Source organism: Prorops nasuta, unplaced genomic scaffold (genome assembly GCF_024137725.1).
Source record: "Prorops nasuta isolate Cenicafe-Biocafe unplaced genomic scaffold, Cenicafe_Pnas_1.2 PNAS00035, whole genome shotgun sequence".
Taxonomy (NCBI): Eukaryota; Metazoa; Arthropoda; class Insecta; order Hymenoptera; family Bethylidae; genus Prorops; species Prorops nasuta.
The window spans coordinates 87,797-102,602 of record NW_027116832.1 but is presented as its reverse complement, the minus strand read 5'-3'; the positions used below and the strand labels follow the sequence as shown (position 1 = coordinate 102,602).

Sequence of the window (14,806 nt, the reverse complement as noted above, 5' to 3'; positions counted from 1 at the left end):
TTCTCAAATAATTTTCTATTTAAATTTTACGTTTTGTCTTTACTATTATTGTTTTCGATGTTGTGTATGGTATTTGCCGTTTGTTTATTAATAAAAACTCCGTGTGCATGAAATAATTACGCAAAGTGAGCAGACAATTTACAGAAAAAACATCGCAAACACTTAACGTCTACAATATTTACAATTATATATATATATATATATATATACTAGGGTGTCCGTTAAAAAGGCATTATTTTTGTTTATTTGTTAACTATATCTAATTTGGTGTAGAATCAGATAAAAATGAGGTTTGCAAGAGTCTAGCCGATTTAGATAGTAAAAACCCGTGCCACCGAAGGATTAAAGTTAAAAACGGGATTTCGCAGAGAAAAATGATATTTTGTGACTATATTGCATGTCATTTCTTCATTCTTCAAACATTGCACACGATGTTGTAGGTTTAGTTAGTTTAAGGATCTCTGAATATGGATCCTTAATGAAATTTATCTTTTGACTTGTTACAACCATTATTTCCTGTGTTAATATTTTTTAAAATAACGATTTGCAATAAAAATTCATTATAGCCGTATCTTGAGTAATTTCTCATTTTTTATCTCGGTATCTCCGCCTCTTTTCGTTCTGACATATCTGAATATGATAAGATTATGTAAACATTTTTTCTAATTTTTTGTAACATGCGTTTCATGGATTAATGCTGTTAAAAACATTGATTTATGATAACAAATCCATTATTCCTGCGTCTTCTAGAATCTCTATCTTTTTTTCTCTTCCTGTTTCTATTACTTCGAAATGATTAGTTTTTAAGTTAAAAGTACAAGCTCTAAGCTCTACCTTAAGGATATATTGAATGCATTTTAATTTCTTAAAATTTAAATATTTTTTTAATGAGCTCTTAGGTATATTTAGATAGAATTTTTGGTAATATTAATATATTTTACAATAAGATATATTAATATTACCAAAAATTCTATCTAAATATACCTACGAGCTCATTAAAAAAATATTTAAATTTTAAGAAATTAAAATGCATTCAATATATCCTTAAGGTAGAGCTTAGAGCTTGTACTTTTAACTTAAAAACTAATCATTTCGAAGTAATAGAAACAGGAAGAGAAAAAAAGATAGAGATTCTAGAAGATACAGGAATAAGGGATTTGTTATCATAAATCAATGTTTTTAACAGCATTAAATCCATGAAACGCATGTTACAAAAAATTAGCAGAAAAGTTTACATAATCTTATCATATTCAGATATGTCAGAACGAAAAGAGGCGGAGATACCGAGATAACAAATGAGAAATTACTCAAGATATGGCTATAATGAATTTTTATTGCAAATCGTTATTTTAAAAAATATTAACACCGGAAATAATGGTTTTAACAAGTCAAAAGATAAATTTCATTAAGGATCCATATTCAGAGATCCTTAAACTAACTAAACCTACAACATCGTGTGCAATGTTTGAAGAATGAAGAAATGACATGCAATATAGTCACAAAATATCATTTTTCTCTGCGAAATCCCGTTTTTAACTTTAATCCTTCGGTGGCACGGGTTTTTACTACCTAAATCGGCTAGACTCTTGCAAACCTCATTTTTATCTGATTCTACACCAAATTAGATATAGTTAACAAATAAACAAAAATAATGCCTTTTTAACGGACACCCTAGTATATATATATATATATATATATATAATTGTAAATATTGTAGACGTTAAGTGTTAGCGATGTTTTTTCTGTAAATTGTCTGCTCACTTTGCGTAATTATTTCATGCACACGGAGTTTTTATTAATAAACAAACGGCAAATACCATACACAACATCGAAAACAATAATAGTAAAGACAAAACGTAAAATTTAAATAGAAAATTATTTGAGAATTTTATAAATTTTATAGTTTAGATAGCCAGATTTTTTTAATATATTTATTTTGTCAATGCTTCATTTTTTAATAATAATTTGAGTTTTTCCACAAATTTTCACGCATAATGCTTGAAAATATGAAAAGCATCGGCGCACTTTCTTGCCAGTAGAAATCAAGAGGCACGTAAGCAGCTTCCTGACACCATTTGGACTTGCCAAGCCCATCATACATAAACTAATAAGCTATCAAAGTAAGTAAGCAATTTCTAAATTGGTTATCTTTCGCTCATAAATTGTAAATGTGCATGAAAAATTCCTATATCTTAATAATCCTTTAGTAAATTGAATAATCTAACTTTTCTTATCCGCGGTATAATTTTATTGGAAGAAGAAACAGAAGTGTTTCTTTAATCTTAACGTATCGTCTTTATTGCTGCCGACTCGCTTGCTTAAATTGAGTGTGCATGGGGAATACAGAGTTTCTTCTTGCTCGTATCATTATTCTTAAATTATTGAAAATTAAGTAGCTCTAAGATTGTTAAGTTTTATCAAAGTTTGTACAGTTTAATCTTGCTGAATGAAATTTTTATGCATGAAAGATTTTGTTTGCAGTGTTGACACTGGAGCACGAACCTCTGTTAGACGATGAGCACGAAGACCCTGAAGCAGCCATCATCTTATATGATCTGAATGAATTTTAGGAACATACAGAATATATTTAATAATCAAACTGCAAAGCCACTGCTCCCTATTAATTACAAAATTAATATTATAGCTTATAAAAAAATTCAAGCGTGATTCTAGCTAATTCGTGTCCCTTAAAAGTTCTTGTAGACATACCTATCAATCATTTGTTCTATTGTAAGTGTCATGCCGTTATTACTTGCAAACATTTGCTTGTGTTTATTCTCAATCGTCGAACTGGCTATTAACTGTTATTTTGTGAATAAGGTATTGCGATTTAAGAATGAAGCATATTTTTGTATTGTTGAGGAAAAATATTTTAATAGTTTTAAAGGAGGATATTCGATATTTGTATTTTAAGTATAAGCAGAAAGGGTGAAAATATTGGCAGGATAAAATAAGTAGTTTTAAATATATGTGGTGTTTGTTGGAATTCAAAAGTTAAAAAATTTATATTTCATTATAAAATTATGTTTTAATATGTAGCAATTTCTGTAAATATAAACAATTACAAGTATTTTCAATATTTTTATTCTAGAGATTTCGTAGGTTCACTGCTTATACAATTCTTAAAATTTTTACCGATATCTTTAATTTTTTCCAGACCTTCCTTTAAATCCTTGGTTGCTTGGAGCTTCACATCCTCATTAGAAGAAAATAAATTTAACACTAGATCTGTAATGAATAATGAAGAAATTATATTAATTTTACTTAATTTTTATATTAGGAACACCATACCGTGATATTGAGTGAGATAATCCATAGTCTCTTTAACCAAATAAACTTTTATGAAGGAAAGAATGGCAGCAACATGTTTGCCAGACATATGTACAGCACTTTTAGTTGCAGCAATGAATAAAATGCTAGTGATCAAATGCAAGGCCAAAGCAGGATCTTCCGTAGAGCTGAGCTCCGCCAGTAAAGCTTCTCTATGAGCCAGAACCAGAGGTTTTTCTTTCTTTTTATCAAATTTCCGTAAAACTAAACAACAAGCAGCCATAGCAGTTTCAGCAGCAGTAAAAAAATCGTCAATGGACTCTTCGGACAAAGTTTTGTGCAAATTAGTCAAAGGTCCTCTCATATCAGCTGGCATCTCCAAAATTAATTTCTGCCTCAGTTCAGTTGTTAAATTTTGAGGACATTGAACCATATTTTGCTGTGCAGCTAATTTAAAAATTTCAGTAATGACATCCAGACCCAGACTCTTCAATAAATATTTTGTCAATAATGTTTGCTCTGTTTTCTCCAGATTTTTCAAGCCCTTATAAAATATTCTAATATTCATTATTAATAAGTTCAATTTCTCTTCTATTTTGGATAGATTAGTAGTCTTGCTGCTGTGTGCTAATTCTTCTGCGGCAGTTAAAGCATTTTTGTTTAATTTTTCCTGCAAAAACATGGCTATCTCGTGAGCAAGTTCATCCTCGATTCCTGTTGCTTCTTCTTCTTTCAAAATTTTAGACTTCACATCATTCACTGATATGATTTCCATGTCATTTTTCGAGGAAGCTGGTTTTGAGTATTCTTCATCCGAATCGTAGACTGTCTTTCCTTGCATATATTTTTTCTTTGTAGATTTTGTTCTTGTCTCTCTTCCTTGACTACCTCCCCCTGCTTTACCACTAGCTGCCTTTTTCGTCGTTCTTCTTTTTTCTGTCCCTTCGTTTCTCCAAGCTGATGATCAGATTTCACCTTCATTTTGTTCTCAGCAATATGCTGCAACCATTTTCCACTTTCGATTACCTCCTTTACTTTCACATCAGTCAAGCTTTGAAGAGATTTAATCAACTTTTATAAATATGCATCTGATACTGCTACAGTAACTAAAAAGATATGAACATTGAATTTTGAACGTTTTACTGCTGCTTTAAGAATGGTCTCTGCATCAGTGAATGAAAATACAGAGGGCAGGAATGAATAGATGTCCACATAGCTTTCTGTAATAACTGCTTCTTCTATATAAGCATCAACTTGATCAATTATTGCTGTACCTACAGCTACAGTATTCAAAAATACCAAATCGTTGCTCTGGAAGTGCTTTTTAATAAATGTTACTGGATCAGATATGTCAAATCTAGCCAAGGCATCATATTCTATAATAAATAAAAATTATTTTTCAAAAAAATGAAATATATATATAATGAGTTTTTTATTTCTATATGCCCACCTAGATATCCATTTTGTCTGTAAAAGTTATCTACCCATTCATTTCTACATTTAGAGTAGATAAATGGTATATAAATACTATTTCCACTTTGTTTGCCTGTAACTGTACCCGGTATTTGTTTTAGTTCCTGTAGTTCTTCCAAAATTGCTGAAATTTTTGAAGAAATTAAAATATTTAGATCCATTATTCTTAGTATAGATATTTACATACAGAAGAAAACTCTTTCAGGAACTCCACATTGACCTAAAACTGCTGATAATGGAGTAGGTTTTGAACAGGCAGACATAGCTCCTCTGATTTTTGCTTTGTTTCTAGCAATAAAAACATCTGTGTAAAATATCCTGGCATCTTGAGTGTCCTGTTTTGCAAAAATTAGTTTTCCTAGATTTGTCTCTATTACTTCTTGGATAAATTCACCAGGTAAATCATATTGCAAAATTAAATCTGTGACATTGACACTGCCACTCTGAATTAATTTTTCATTTATCTCTTCAGATATTTTTGTCATATAGGTATCATCTATCAGCTGCCCCAGAACTACTTTCAAATTTTTGTTATGCTTCTCTAATTCTGATACTGCTGATGTTATATGAGATAAATTTACATTTAAGACTTGAGTCAATTCGGTCATGTTAATTCTTCCTCCATGAGCCCATAATTCATTTTTGACTTCTTTAACAAGATGCTCTGGTGTAACATATTCTTTCCCATCATTAGTAAAAATAACTTCTAATAATTTTCTGTCCACCAACATCTTTATAATTTCCACACAGCATCTTTCGGAAAGCCTGAGGACAAAGTTACATTATCATATGGACAAACATATGTTGCAGTTTTCAAGAAAATTTAAAAAAAAAATAAATAGCATAACCATAAGAATTCTTTTAAAAAAATTACAAAAAATTAATTTTATTTCCTGCTCAATAATTTAATCGAAAATCATAAACATATGAAATGTCATTAACATTATCATTTGAGGTTAAAAAACTTGAAGTCTTACTTTTCTAATGTAGAGCTGAGCTGAACTTTTTGAAAATCAGCCGCTAATCGCTTTACTGCTTCCCAGTCACCCATCATTATTTTAGAGAAAAAAACTTTTAACGTAAATAATAACTAAATTGCAACACTTGACATTCGTGTCTTCCCTAGATATGTTAGGTTAGGCCCTAGGCCTAGGATGAAACACAGCTGTTCAAAATATTATTTCATTGGACTCCAGCGCTTCGGAGACCTGCATTGGTGCATAGTGCATACTGAGTATATCTCTATCTTTTTATTATTAATATGAAAGGAGAGGATAGAGATATTCTCAGTGCTCACGGTGCTCACTAGTGCAGGTACTCGAATTCGCGATAATCTTTCCCTTAGTATTTACCAAAACAAAAAGAAAATACTAAAAGCATGTAAAATTTATTATTTTAATAATTAATCACAATAGTAAATTCTAATGTTTAAAAAATTATGGGAATATCAGGAATCAAATGCAGCCTCAAAAGTAAAAATATTTTTTTTTTTTAATTAAAAGACATATGAAAATATAATTAATTTTATTCAATATTTGTATTATTTATTATCCAATATATAAAAGTTTTTTAAAACAAATATATTTTATTTATCCATATAAGAATGTAAATGTTTTTATAACTTTTCTTACCAAATTAATTAAATTCAAAAAGTGACGCGCTGTCCGGCTATCCACGTTGAGAGTAATTCTAAATTTTCATTTAACATCACAAAGTCAGCATCTGCACCAAAATCTAAAACTCCCTTGGTTTTTTCAATGCCCAAAGCTCTTGCTGGGTGCAAAGTTGCTGCTTCCAAAGCTTCAACTATTGAACAACCTGAATAATTAAAGGATAATATTAAAAAATTAAAATCCATTTTTTCTAAAATCTGCAATTATATTTAAGGAAGAACCTGTAGACTCTTTGAAAATTCTAACACATTTTGTCATTTTAGCTGTACTACCACAAAGCGTTTCTGTCCCAGCAATGTAAGCACATCCATTTCTCATTTCTATAGCAAACTGTCCTAGCTGATGAGTGCCCTCTTCTAAACCTAAAGCTGATATTGCATCAGTGACAAGTATTAACCCCTTTGGATGGGTTCTATGAGCAATTCTTAAAGCAGCTGGATGAGTATGCACTCCATCCGCAATTATCCCATAATAAATTATTTTTCTTGATGGTATCTGATCAGATGTCAAAAGTCCAACTAATCCTGGATCTCTATGGTGAAACTAAAAAAATTTCCTTGTTACTATCTTTTTTCCTTTAGTAATCATTAATATTTGATAAACTAATTACTGGTAGCATTGCATTAAACAGATGAGTAATAAAAGAAGCTCCATTTTTAACAGCCTCTTCTCCATCGCATAAATTTCCCACTGAATGTCCTGTAATTACAAAATTATAAATTAATTTACTAATTATAACAAGAAGCAAAAAATTATACTTACCTAGAGATACCATAATATTTCTCTTGCATAATTCCTCTATAACTTCTATAGCTTTTGGAAGTTCCGGTGCAATTGTTATACAACACACATTATCCAGTGTATCATACACATCTATTAAAGATTTAAATCCCTGTAACATAACTGCTAATTATTTAGGGAAAATTGATAAAATATAAATATTTTACTCACATTATCAAACCTCTGAATGTACTTTTCAGGATGAGCTCCTTTCTTTATAGGACTGATAAAAGGGCCTTCTAAATGTACTCCTAGAATGGTTGCACCATTTTCACCCCCTTTGGTTTTTTTAATCTTTGGTAAAACCTTTTTATAAGTTTCACTCGGAGAAGTTACCAAAGTAGGACAAAAAGCAGTTACTCCTGAACGTAACAGATTCTTAGCTACTTTGGCAATCCCTTCCTCCACATTTTGAATATTATGAGAAAAGTCTATTCCAAAACCTCCTGAGAATAAAAAAGCAAATAAATTAATGCAAGGATGATGAATGCATACTTTTCTTATTTTGAGACAAGATACTCGAGGAAAGTACCATTTATCTGAAGATCAATGTAACCAGGGGCTATAAGAGCTCCATGGCAATTAATTTTAATGTCTGGCTGGATTTTCTCATCAAAAAAGATTTTTTCAGGGTCAATAATCTTACCATCGCGAATCCATAGATCTTCTAACAAAATCTGTCCATTTCTAAGAATTTGACAGTTGTGAAATTGCTTAAGATAACCTGTCATTGTTATCAACAACCTTTATGCTATTCTAATTTCCATTAACAAACTAAATACTATTAAAATCTTTTCCCATCTGTCTCAGATGAAAAATTTCATCTTCCATTACAAAGAACACTATTTGCTTATCAGCAATTCGAATTTCGATCCCATACAATTAGAGTAAACATTATTAGTATTCTTATCAAATTTTACAGCTTTGCTCCCAATAACGAAAAAATATCATTCGGACGTAATCAATCAAATCCCTCAATGATTTAATAAATCATAATAATAGAATTATTTATTAACATGCTTTTATCCCTTTTATCTTTAATGATATAGCCAGCTGCTGATCCAGCAACAGCGCCGCCTTTTATCTGACTGCACAAAAACCTTGTTTACGTATTTAAAAAACTATAGGAAAAAGAAAAGTTTTAATAATTATAAAAAAAAAAATTTAATGCTGAAAAAGTACCTACTATAATATTATTTAAATTTATAATAGAATTATTCGAATCAGTCAGTGTTCTTTCCCTTAATTCATTGATTGGTCAGATGCTGCCAGTCAAATTTTCTAACATTTGGCGGCTGAAAATTTAATTTTTGTTGGCAATTTTAACAAAAATTACTCGTATGATTCAGATTAATTTTTTTTAAATTGATAAAATTTTATGTCCAGTGATATTTTGAAATTAAAATTTTCTTATTAAATGCATATCGCGCTATGGAACCTTATACTTTTTTGGAGGATATTCGTAGGTGCTGCCGCCATTATTTTTCAATTTTTATTCCGACGTTCGAACTACCGACTACTTCCGTATGTATATGCAATCGCACCGCACCTCCGATTTCCGAGTCCAACCGAATTGAACCGATACACGATCAACCGTTGTCCGTTGGTTCCAGTTCGTTCGTTAGTCCAAATTACGCGGTATGTATTTTTTCTGATTTTTATGTCGTTTAGCGGTATTTAAGACTTTCCGTTTTAATTAATTGACTCTCCCATTAACTTCATCTTTTCCAGAATAGGGAAACTTATCCTTGGCTTTACATTAATTTATTTTCTTTTCAACGATAATTTACGTTAACAGGCTTTTAGGTTAGTTTCTCAAATATCTTATAAACCCACTAATCGTATTTGCCGCGAAAAGGACCTTTGTCAGTTTAGTGCACCCACATGTGCTTAATTCTTTTCCTTCAAATTAAGTCATTAATTCCCCTTATTTTCAACTGAAGAAATTACAATTTTACAGTATATTACAATTCTCCTCAATATATTGTCAATTATTATCTCGAATTCTTATTTAATTCTCGATTCATCGGAACTTTCAAACTGTTTTACAGTCGACTTGTATTTCTAACCTTCGTTATTTCTTATCTGTAGTAATTTCTTTTTTAAGTTTCCTCGTTGCTAGGAGATTTTGTAACAGTCGATAAAACTCTTTAAATTTTCCTTTCTCCTTTTCTATATTCAACAGAATTATCAAAATGAATATCGACGCAGAACGTACAGGGGATACAAAGGAAATGAAAGATGAGGATAAGAAAAATCTACTTCTCAGTTCCAATTTTTTTAAAAGAGCAGAAGTAATTATTTCATATTTTCTTCAATTTAATTTTCTTTGTAGATTTCAGGTTGTCCAGTATTATATTTCTGTTTTTGTAGTATTTATTAGAACCTAAACCATCCGTTAAGAGACGTTTGAAAGCCCTGAAAAAGCTCCAATTAGAAGTGGCCCATATTGATGAGCAATATCACAAGGAGGTTCATGTTCTGGAGTGTATATATGAGAAACAATACCAACCTCTTTTTGAAAAAAGAAAAGAAATCATTAATGGTACATATGAACCCACGGATCAAGAGGCTGCTTGGCACAGCGAGGAGGAAGAAGACTCTCTCACGAATGATTTGAAGAACAATGTTATACTTAAGAGTTCAGATACCGAATCCACTGATGTTCAGAATAAGGCCGAAGCTGAGGAAGTTCAGGCAGAAAAAGATACTTCTGATAAAGAGTAACTTTTAATTTTTCCAAATTCAATGGAATTCAGGAGCTTTTATATAAAAATCAATGTTTTCTTTTTTTCTCAATGTTCAGAGTTGAGAAGGACGACACAAAGGGAATCCCAGATTTTTGGTTAACAATATTCAAAAATGTGAGAATGTTAGATGAAATGGTACAGGAGCATGATGAGCCAATTCTGAAGCATCTAATGGATATCAAAGTGATCTTACATGATTGGGTAATTGAAATTTTCTCAATAACAAAGACAATATAAAATAATATTAAATACTTTAAACTATATATCTTTCAGGGATTCGTTTTAGAGTTCCAATTTGAGCCTAATGAATTTTTCTCCAATTCTGTCTTAACCAAGGAATATGTAATTAATTTTGATTTGGATAATTCTCATCCATTTAGTTTTGATGGTCCAGAAATTCGCCATTGCAAGGTAATTTCAGTATTTGACTTTGTTTTTATGTAAAAGCAGTATTATGATAATATACGATTTTTCAGGGTTGCAATATCTTATGGAAGAAAGGAAAGAATGTAACGATAAAAACAATAAAGAAGAACCAGAAGCATAAATCGCGGGGCTCAATGCGCACCGTTACAAAAACTGTACAAAACGACTCGTTCTTTAACTTTTTCAGTCCACCAGAAAGTAAATGAAAACTTGTTAAAACTTACAGCAAATTTTCACCCAGTTTTAAATTATTTTCTTGTTTTTAATGAGCCTTAATGAATTTCTTCTAGTACTAGAAAACGAGGTGAACGTTGACTCGGCAGTAGAAGCTTTGCTAGTGAGCGATTATGAGATTGGCCATTACATTCGCGAGCGCATTGTTCCCAAAGCTGTTTTATACTACACAGGTAAGAATGATAGAAAATTATGTTTGATGATTCAAAAGTGATTTTAGTAGTATTAGCTAAATTGAATTTGATTTCAGGAGAGGTATTAGAAGATGAAGACTATGAAAACGAAGAGGAGGAAGACGATGAGGACGAGGACGATGAGGCTGATGAGGAAGATGAAGACTCTGGGGAGGAGGTGTACGAGGATTCCCCGTCTAAAACGGCAGCAGGTGAAAAGCGGGCATCCATTGAATGTAACCAGCAGTAAATTGCGTGTAAAGTGCGAGGGGCTATAAGATGATGTAATAAATTAGGATTGGGGGAAGAGAGGGGAGAATGTGACAAAAGTAAACGCGAAACTAAAAAAAGACTTAGTAAATTTTGTACGAGGTTCCAGAGAAATAGTGTTTTCCGATGGGGCTCAGCTACTCTACGTGTCTGGCTTATCTGTATACTCTTCGTTCGAACGGCCTCAGTTAATCATATCGTATCTCCCGTTCCAGATCAAGTCTAATTCCTCCCGACACACACACGCGTCTCAGGAGACTAAATTCTACGTGACCACTATTTAAGACTAAGCATCAAGATCTGTTAAGGTACAACCTCTCAGTCTCGCCAAGGTCAACGTATATATTATATGGTGAATCTTAATGTTTTTTAATCATGTAATACTCGATGCTCGACATTATTATGAAAACTTTTAAGTAATTTAATTTTCTTTTTCCATTTTAGTAAGTTATTTTATATGTTTTTAATTATTACGTTTGAAAGATCAGCAGTTTTAGTTAGTTCCGTTTGCACGCGCATGTTGAGCTACGAAAGTTTTCTCATGTCGTTAAATTTTTAATACAAACATTAAGAAAGATAAGCCTTGTCTTCGTTCTCTTACCCTGATCATCCACTTTTCATGTTTGTACAGCAAGGAGGTGTTTTCAGAAGATGTAAGATATTAAATTGGGATCTTAATAGTTTTATTATTAATATTAGATAAAAGTATATTTATTCGTTCTCTTCAGAACGTAGACGTGCATTGGCATTTGTAACGCGAATAGAAAGCTGTTGGGCACGTTCTACAATAGTTTTCCTTTTTTTGCTGCTTACACCATGCGCTATTTCTGCACAAAACTGACGGTTCTGCATCATAAGGACTTCTAATTCCTACAAAGATTTAATGATAAATAGTCTATTTTACTGATTAAATTTACAAATTTTTAGCATACCTTGACATTGTGTACAAGAACTTTACGGAAGCCAGTTGGCAACATATGACGTGTCTTCTTGTTGCTTCCATAACCAATATTTGGCATCAAATATTGGCCTTTGAAACGTCTTCTAACTCTGTTGTCAATACCCTTTGGCTTACGCCAGTTCCTCTGCAAACCAAGCATCAAATTACTAACTTCCTACTCTGTGAACTAAATTAACAATGCTTCTCTACATCAAATATTAATACAATCTTTGCTATTATTTTTAATACAAAAATAATATATAAAAATTATAGATACCTTTAATTTATCATATCTGTCACTTTGATGACGAATAAACTTTTTCGTCCTTTTCTTGACAATTGTTGGTCTGTATACTGGTCTGATCGACATTTTAATCTGTAATCAATGCAATACATAAATTTATTAAATTCCCTTTTATCATCAGAGCTGAAAAATAAACTTTATTAAAACTAAATAGAGAATTTTTATCGGCTTGACATAACCTCCATGCATGAACTAATAATTAATTTTGTTCAAGAAATACTTCAATAGTGTATAAATATTAGGAGGGCGTTAAAATATTGCAAATACTTTATTGACTAATTGCAAAATAAATAACATTTTGACAAAGATTGTACAAATACATAATGATTATTTTTGATATTTACGTACCGTTTGTATTGGTCAAATCGACCACGTGAAAAAGAAAATATAATTTACTAAAGATGCTAATATAGTCGTGCGCACGTGTGATGGCGATATTGTATCGATATATCGAAATATCGATATTTTGTATCAAATCCCACACAGCATGGGTGCATTCCAAATTACATACGCATGAAGCGCATAGAATGTACAGTTTATGTCACATTTATTATAGAATTTAAGTGCTTACTTCGCGCATATGCGTGACTCGGAACGCACCCCATGAAGTCGTCCTAAAATCGTCCAAGAGACGTCTTGGTCTTTGATTGGACGTCTTCTGTTGGCGCTAAAAGACGAAAATACGACGTTCGCAAGACAGGCCTATACAGGGAAGAGAGGGGGGAGACACTCTCTTAGGCGAAGTGGGGCAGCGTTATAGTTCCTCAAAAAATCTCAGAGTTCCTAGGTGGCGCTGGTGTCGCTACTTTGGCGACGCCGATATCCCGCCATTTTCCGACCGCCAATTTCTTGCTGCTTGAAAGAGTTGAAAGTCTTTTACCGTAAATGTGTATAAAAATACTCTTAAAGTAAAGTTACTTCGACAGTAATTTTAAATACTGAAAGATGTTTGAAAGTTGTTTTTAAGTGTCGGGAGCTACAAGGGCAATTATATAATAATAACTTCAACCTGATTTTCTTTTTTTTGAAGTAAGTAAAGTTCAATGTTATCGAAGGTGTTAGGTTAATTTCAGTATAACGAAATATTAAAAAATGATTTAATTCCTATTTCTTGTTGTATACAGAATTTAGAACCAATGGACGTGACAAAATCAACTAGGATGTCTAAGAAAATGCCCTAAAACTATTTATGCATTGTGCCAGGATGATCAAACAAAAGCAAGGATCGAGGACACTTCATTTCAATGAATGTAATTGGACTAGAATGGGTCAAACAAATTAGAAACCAGGTTTGTAAAATCTATCTTTGAATGGTTTAAATAAATATAAAGTATTTTATAAACATTTTGATAAAAATGATGTGATGATGGATTCTTCTGTTTGTAGGCTAAAGAAAAACACTGTACCACCTTGAAATTTACCATCAGCGCAAGCTTATGAGGATTTGGAAGAAATTATCAATGACCCTCTTGCACTGCGAAGGGATGAAAGTGAAGTTCATCAGGTTTTTAGTAAATGTAGGATATAAGTGATATAATTTAAAACCTATTTGAAATGATATTCCATCAATTTGCTTTAAAACAAAAATAATCGAAAGTAGTAAATAGTTTAATTACATATTTCTTTAGAACATCTCATTAGTAATTTTATAATTTTTTACTTTTTAGCATGAAATAGCATAGTATATTCAATGTGGTAATTTAACATAATTTTCGTGCTTAAATTACTATATATAGAAAAATCTAAACGAATATTTAATAAAAACAGATTATCAGCTCTTTTTATTTTAACTTTGGTTAGATATTTCTTAATTATAATAATTTAAGTATCAAAGAGTCATGTAAAATCACTACGTTGAATATACTGTGCTGCTTTTTGCTGAGAATTAATAAAGTAATAAAATGACTATCGAGATATTCTAACAAAATGTGTAATTGAACTTTCTAGCAATTTGCAACAGAATATATATTGTAGAAAATTGTTTTGTATACCAAAACCTATTTAAATAAAAATTGTCTGTGTCAATGTTATGGAAAAATCAAATGGTCGTTCCGTGATCTATATATAGGAAGAAAAACGTAAAATCTCTATGTTGTGGGAAAATTATGTTAAAGATAAAATTAAAAAATGAGGCAAGTGGGATGTAAGGTACATTAAAAAATATTTTAAAATTTGAGACGGTCTAATATATATATATATATATATATATATATATGCAATAATTTCCGATACAATTAGGCCCGGAGTCACAAGCCTTTAACTTTGGGGATTATTTTTACTGAAAGACATTAAGAAAAGCCTATTTGGTATGTAAATTCATTGTCGTGACAGGATTTCAATGAAATTGAGTTTAATAGTAGAAGATATCAATTACCATTTATATAGACAATTTTGAAATGCCGAATTTTCACCTGACTGTTTTTCATTTTTTAAATAATAAGAAATACAGTATAAAGGATTTCTTTTACAATTATACGTATAGTGTTAAATTATAATTAATGCGTTTTAATAAA

General features: G+C 31.1%; 4 protein-coding genes and 1 long non-coding RNA gene across 6 annotated transcripts; 2 read left to right on the top strand and 3 right to left on the bottom strand.

The window, feature by feature from the left end:
* Positions 1-3,063: 3,063 nt before the first annotated feature.
* Positions 3,064-6,043, bottom strand: LOC136783741 (E3 UFM1-protein ligase 1 homolog). Its single transcript, XM_066744003.1, is given in 6 exon segments — positions 3,064-3,228; positions 3,292-4,191; positions 4,194-4,646; positions 4,721-4,867; positions 4,931-5,508; positions 5,721-6,043. Coding segments are annotated over 6 exon segments (2,301 nt in total). The 5' UTR covers positions 5,798-6,043; the 3' UTR covers positions 3,064-3,082.
* A 227-nt stretch (positions 6,044-6,270) lies between these two features.
* On the bottom strand, positions 6,271-8,290 carry LOC136783743 (N-acetylglucosamine-6-phosphate deacetylase). Of its 2 annotated transcripts, none has more exons than XM_066744005.1 (6): positions 7,729-8,290; positions 7,368-7,642; positions 7,179-7,308; positions 7,027-7,115; positions 6,689-6,959; positions 6,271-6,561 (listed from the first exon to the last, which is right to left on the bottom strand). In XM_066744005.1, exons 1-6 carry the CDS (start codon positions 7,925-7,927, stop codon positions 6,389-6,391), a joined length of 1,137 nt encoding a protein of 378 aa, XP_066600102.1. In that variant the 5' UTR covers positions 7,928-8,290; the 3' UTR covers positions 6,271-6,388. The 2 variants fall into 2 exon arrangements, with proteins under 2 accessions (XP_066600102.1, XP_066600101.1); XM_066744004.1 differs by having other exon boundaries at positions 6,638-6,959; positions 7,729-8,288.
* A 425-nt stretch (positions 8,291-8,715) lies between these two features.
* LOC136783681 (nucleosome assembly protein 1-like 1) lies at positions 8,716-11,629 on the top strand. Its single transcript, XM_066743932.1, has 8 exons — positions 8,716-8,834; positions 9,382-9,490; positions 9,570-9,919; positions 10,003-10,147; positions 10,220-10,357; positions 10,423-10,570; positions 10,663-10,779; positions 10,857-11,629. The coding sequence occupies exons 2-8, from the start codon at positions 9,392-9,394 to the stop codon at positions 11,027-11,029; spliced, it is 1,170 nt and encodes a 389-aa protein (XP_066600029.1). The 5' UTR covers positions 8,716-8,834; positions 9,382-9,391; the 3' UTR covers positions 11,030-11,629.
* Positions 11,630-11,715: 86 nt separating this feature from the next.
* Positions 11,716-12,718, bottom strand: LOC136783682 (large ribosomal subunit protein eL32-like). The gene is made up of 4 exons (XM_066743933.1): positions 12,642-12,718; positions 12,267-12,365; positions 11,982-12,134; positions 11,716-11,919 (listed from the first exon to the last, which is right to left on the bottom strand). The coding sequence occupies exons 2-4, from the start codon at positions 12,357-12,359 to the stop codon at positions 11,761-11,763; spliced, it is 405 nt and encodes a 134-aa protein (XP_066600030.1). The 5' UTR covers positions 12,360-12,365; positions 12,642-12,718; the 3' UTR covers positions 11,716-11,760.
* A 395-nt stretch (positions 12,719-13,113) lies between these two features.
* LOC136783763 (uncharacterized) lies at positions 13,114-14,806 on the top strand. The gene is made up of 3 exons (XR_010824316.1): positions 13,114-13,322; positions 13,418-13,582; positions 13,680-14,806. It is a non-coding gene; the product is annotated as an uncharacterized lncRNA (long non-coding RNA).

Coding starts and splice junctions, on each gene's coding strand:
- LOC136783743 (XM_066744004.1), bottom strand. CDS start 7,927: ATGACAGGTTATCTTAAGCAATTTCACAACTGTCAAATTCTTAGAAAT. Junction 7,643..7,728: donor CATTGATCTTCAGATAAATG/GTACTTTCCTCG, acceptor TTTTATTCTCAG/GAGGTTTTGGAATAGACTTT. Junction 7,116..7,178: donor AAATATTATGGTATCTCTAG/GTAAGTATAATT, acceptor TTGTAATTACAG/GACATTCAGTGGGAAATTTA.
- LOC136783681 (XM_066743932.1), top strand. CDS start 9,392: ATGAATATCGACGCAGAACGTACAGGGGATACAAAGGAAATGAAAGAT. Junction 9,491..9,569: donor ATTTTTTTAAAAGAGCAGAA/GTAATTATTTCA, acceptor CTGTTTTTGTAG/TATTTATTAGAACCTAAACC. Junction 10,148..10,219: donor AAGTGATCTTACATGATTGG/GTAATTGAAATT, acceptor TATATCTTTCAG/GGATTCGTTTTAGAGTTCCA.
- LOC136783682 (XM_066743933.1), bottom strand. CDS start 12,359: ATGTCGATCAGACCAGTATACAGACCAACAATTGTCAAGAAAAGGACG. Junction 12,135..12,266: donor ACAGATATGATAAATTAAAG/GTATCTATAATT, acceptor CTTGGTTTGCAG/AGGAACTGGCGTAAGCCAAA. Junction 11,920..11,981: donor TTCTTGTACACAATGTCAAG/GTATGCTAAAAA, acceptor AAATCTTTGTAG/GAATTAGAAGTCCTTATGAT.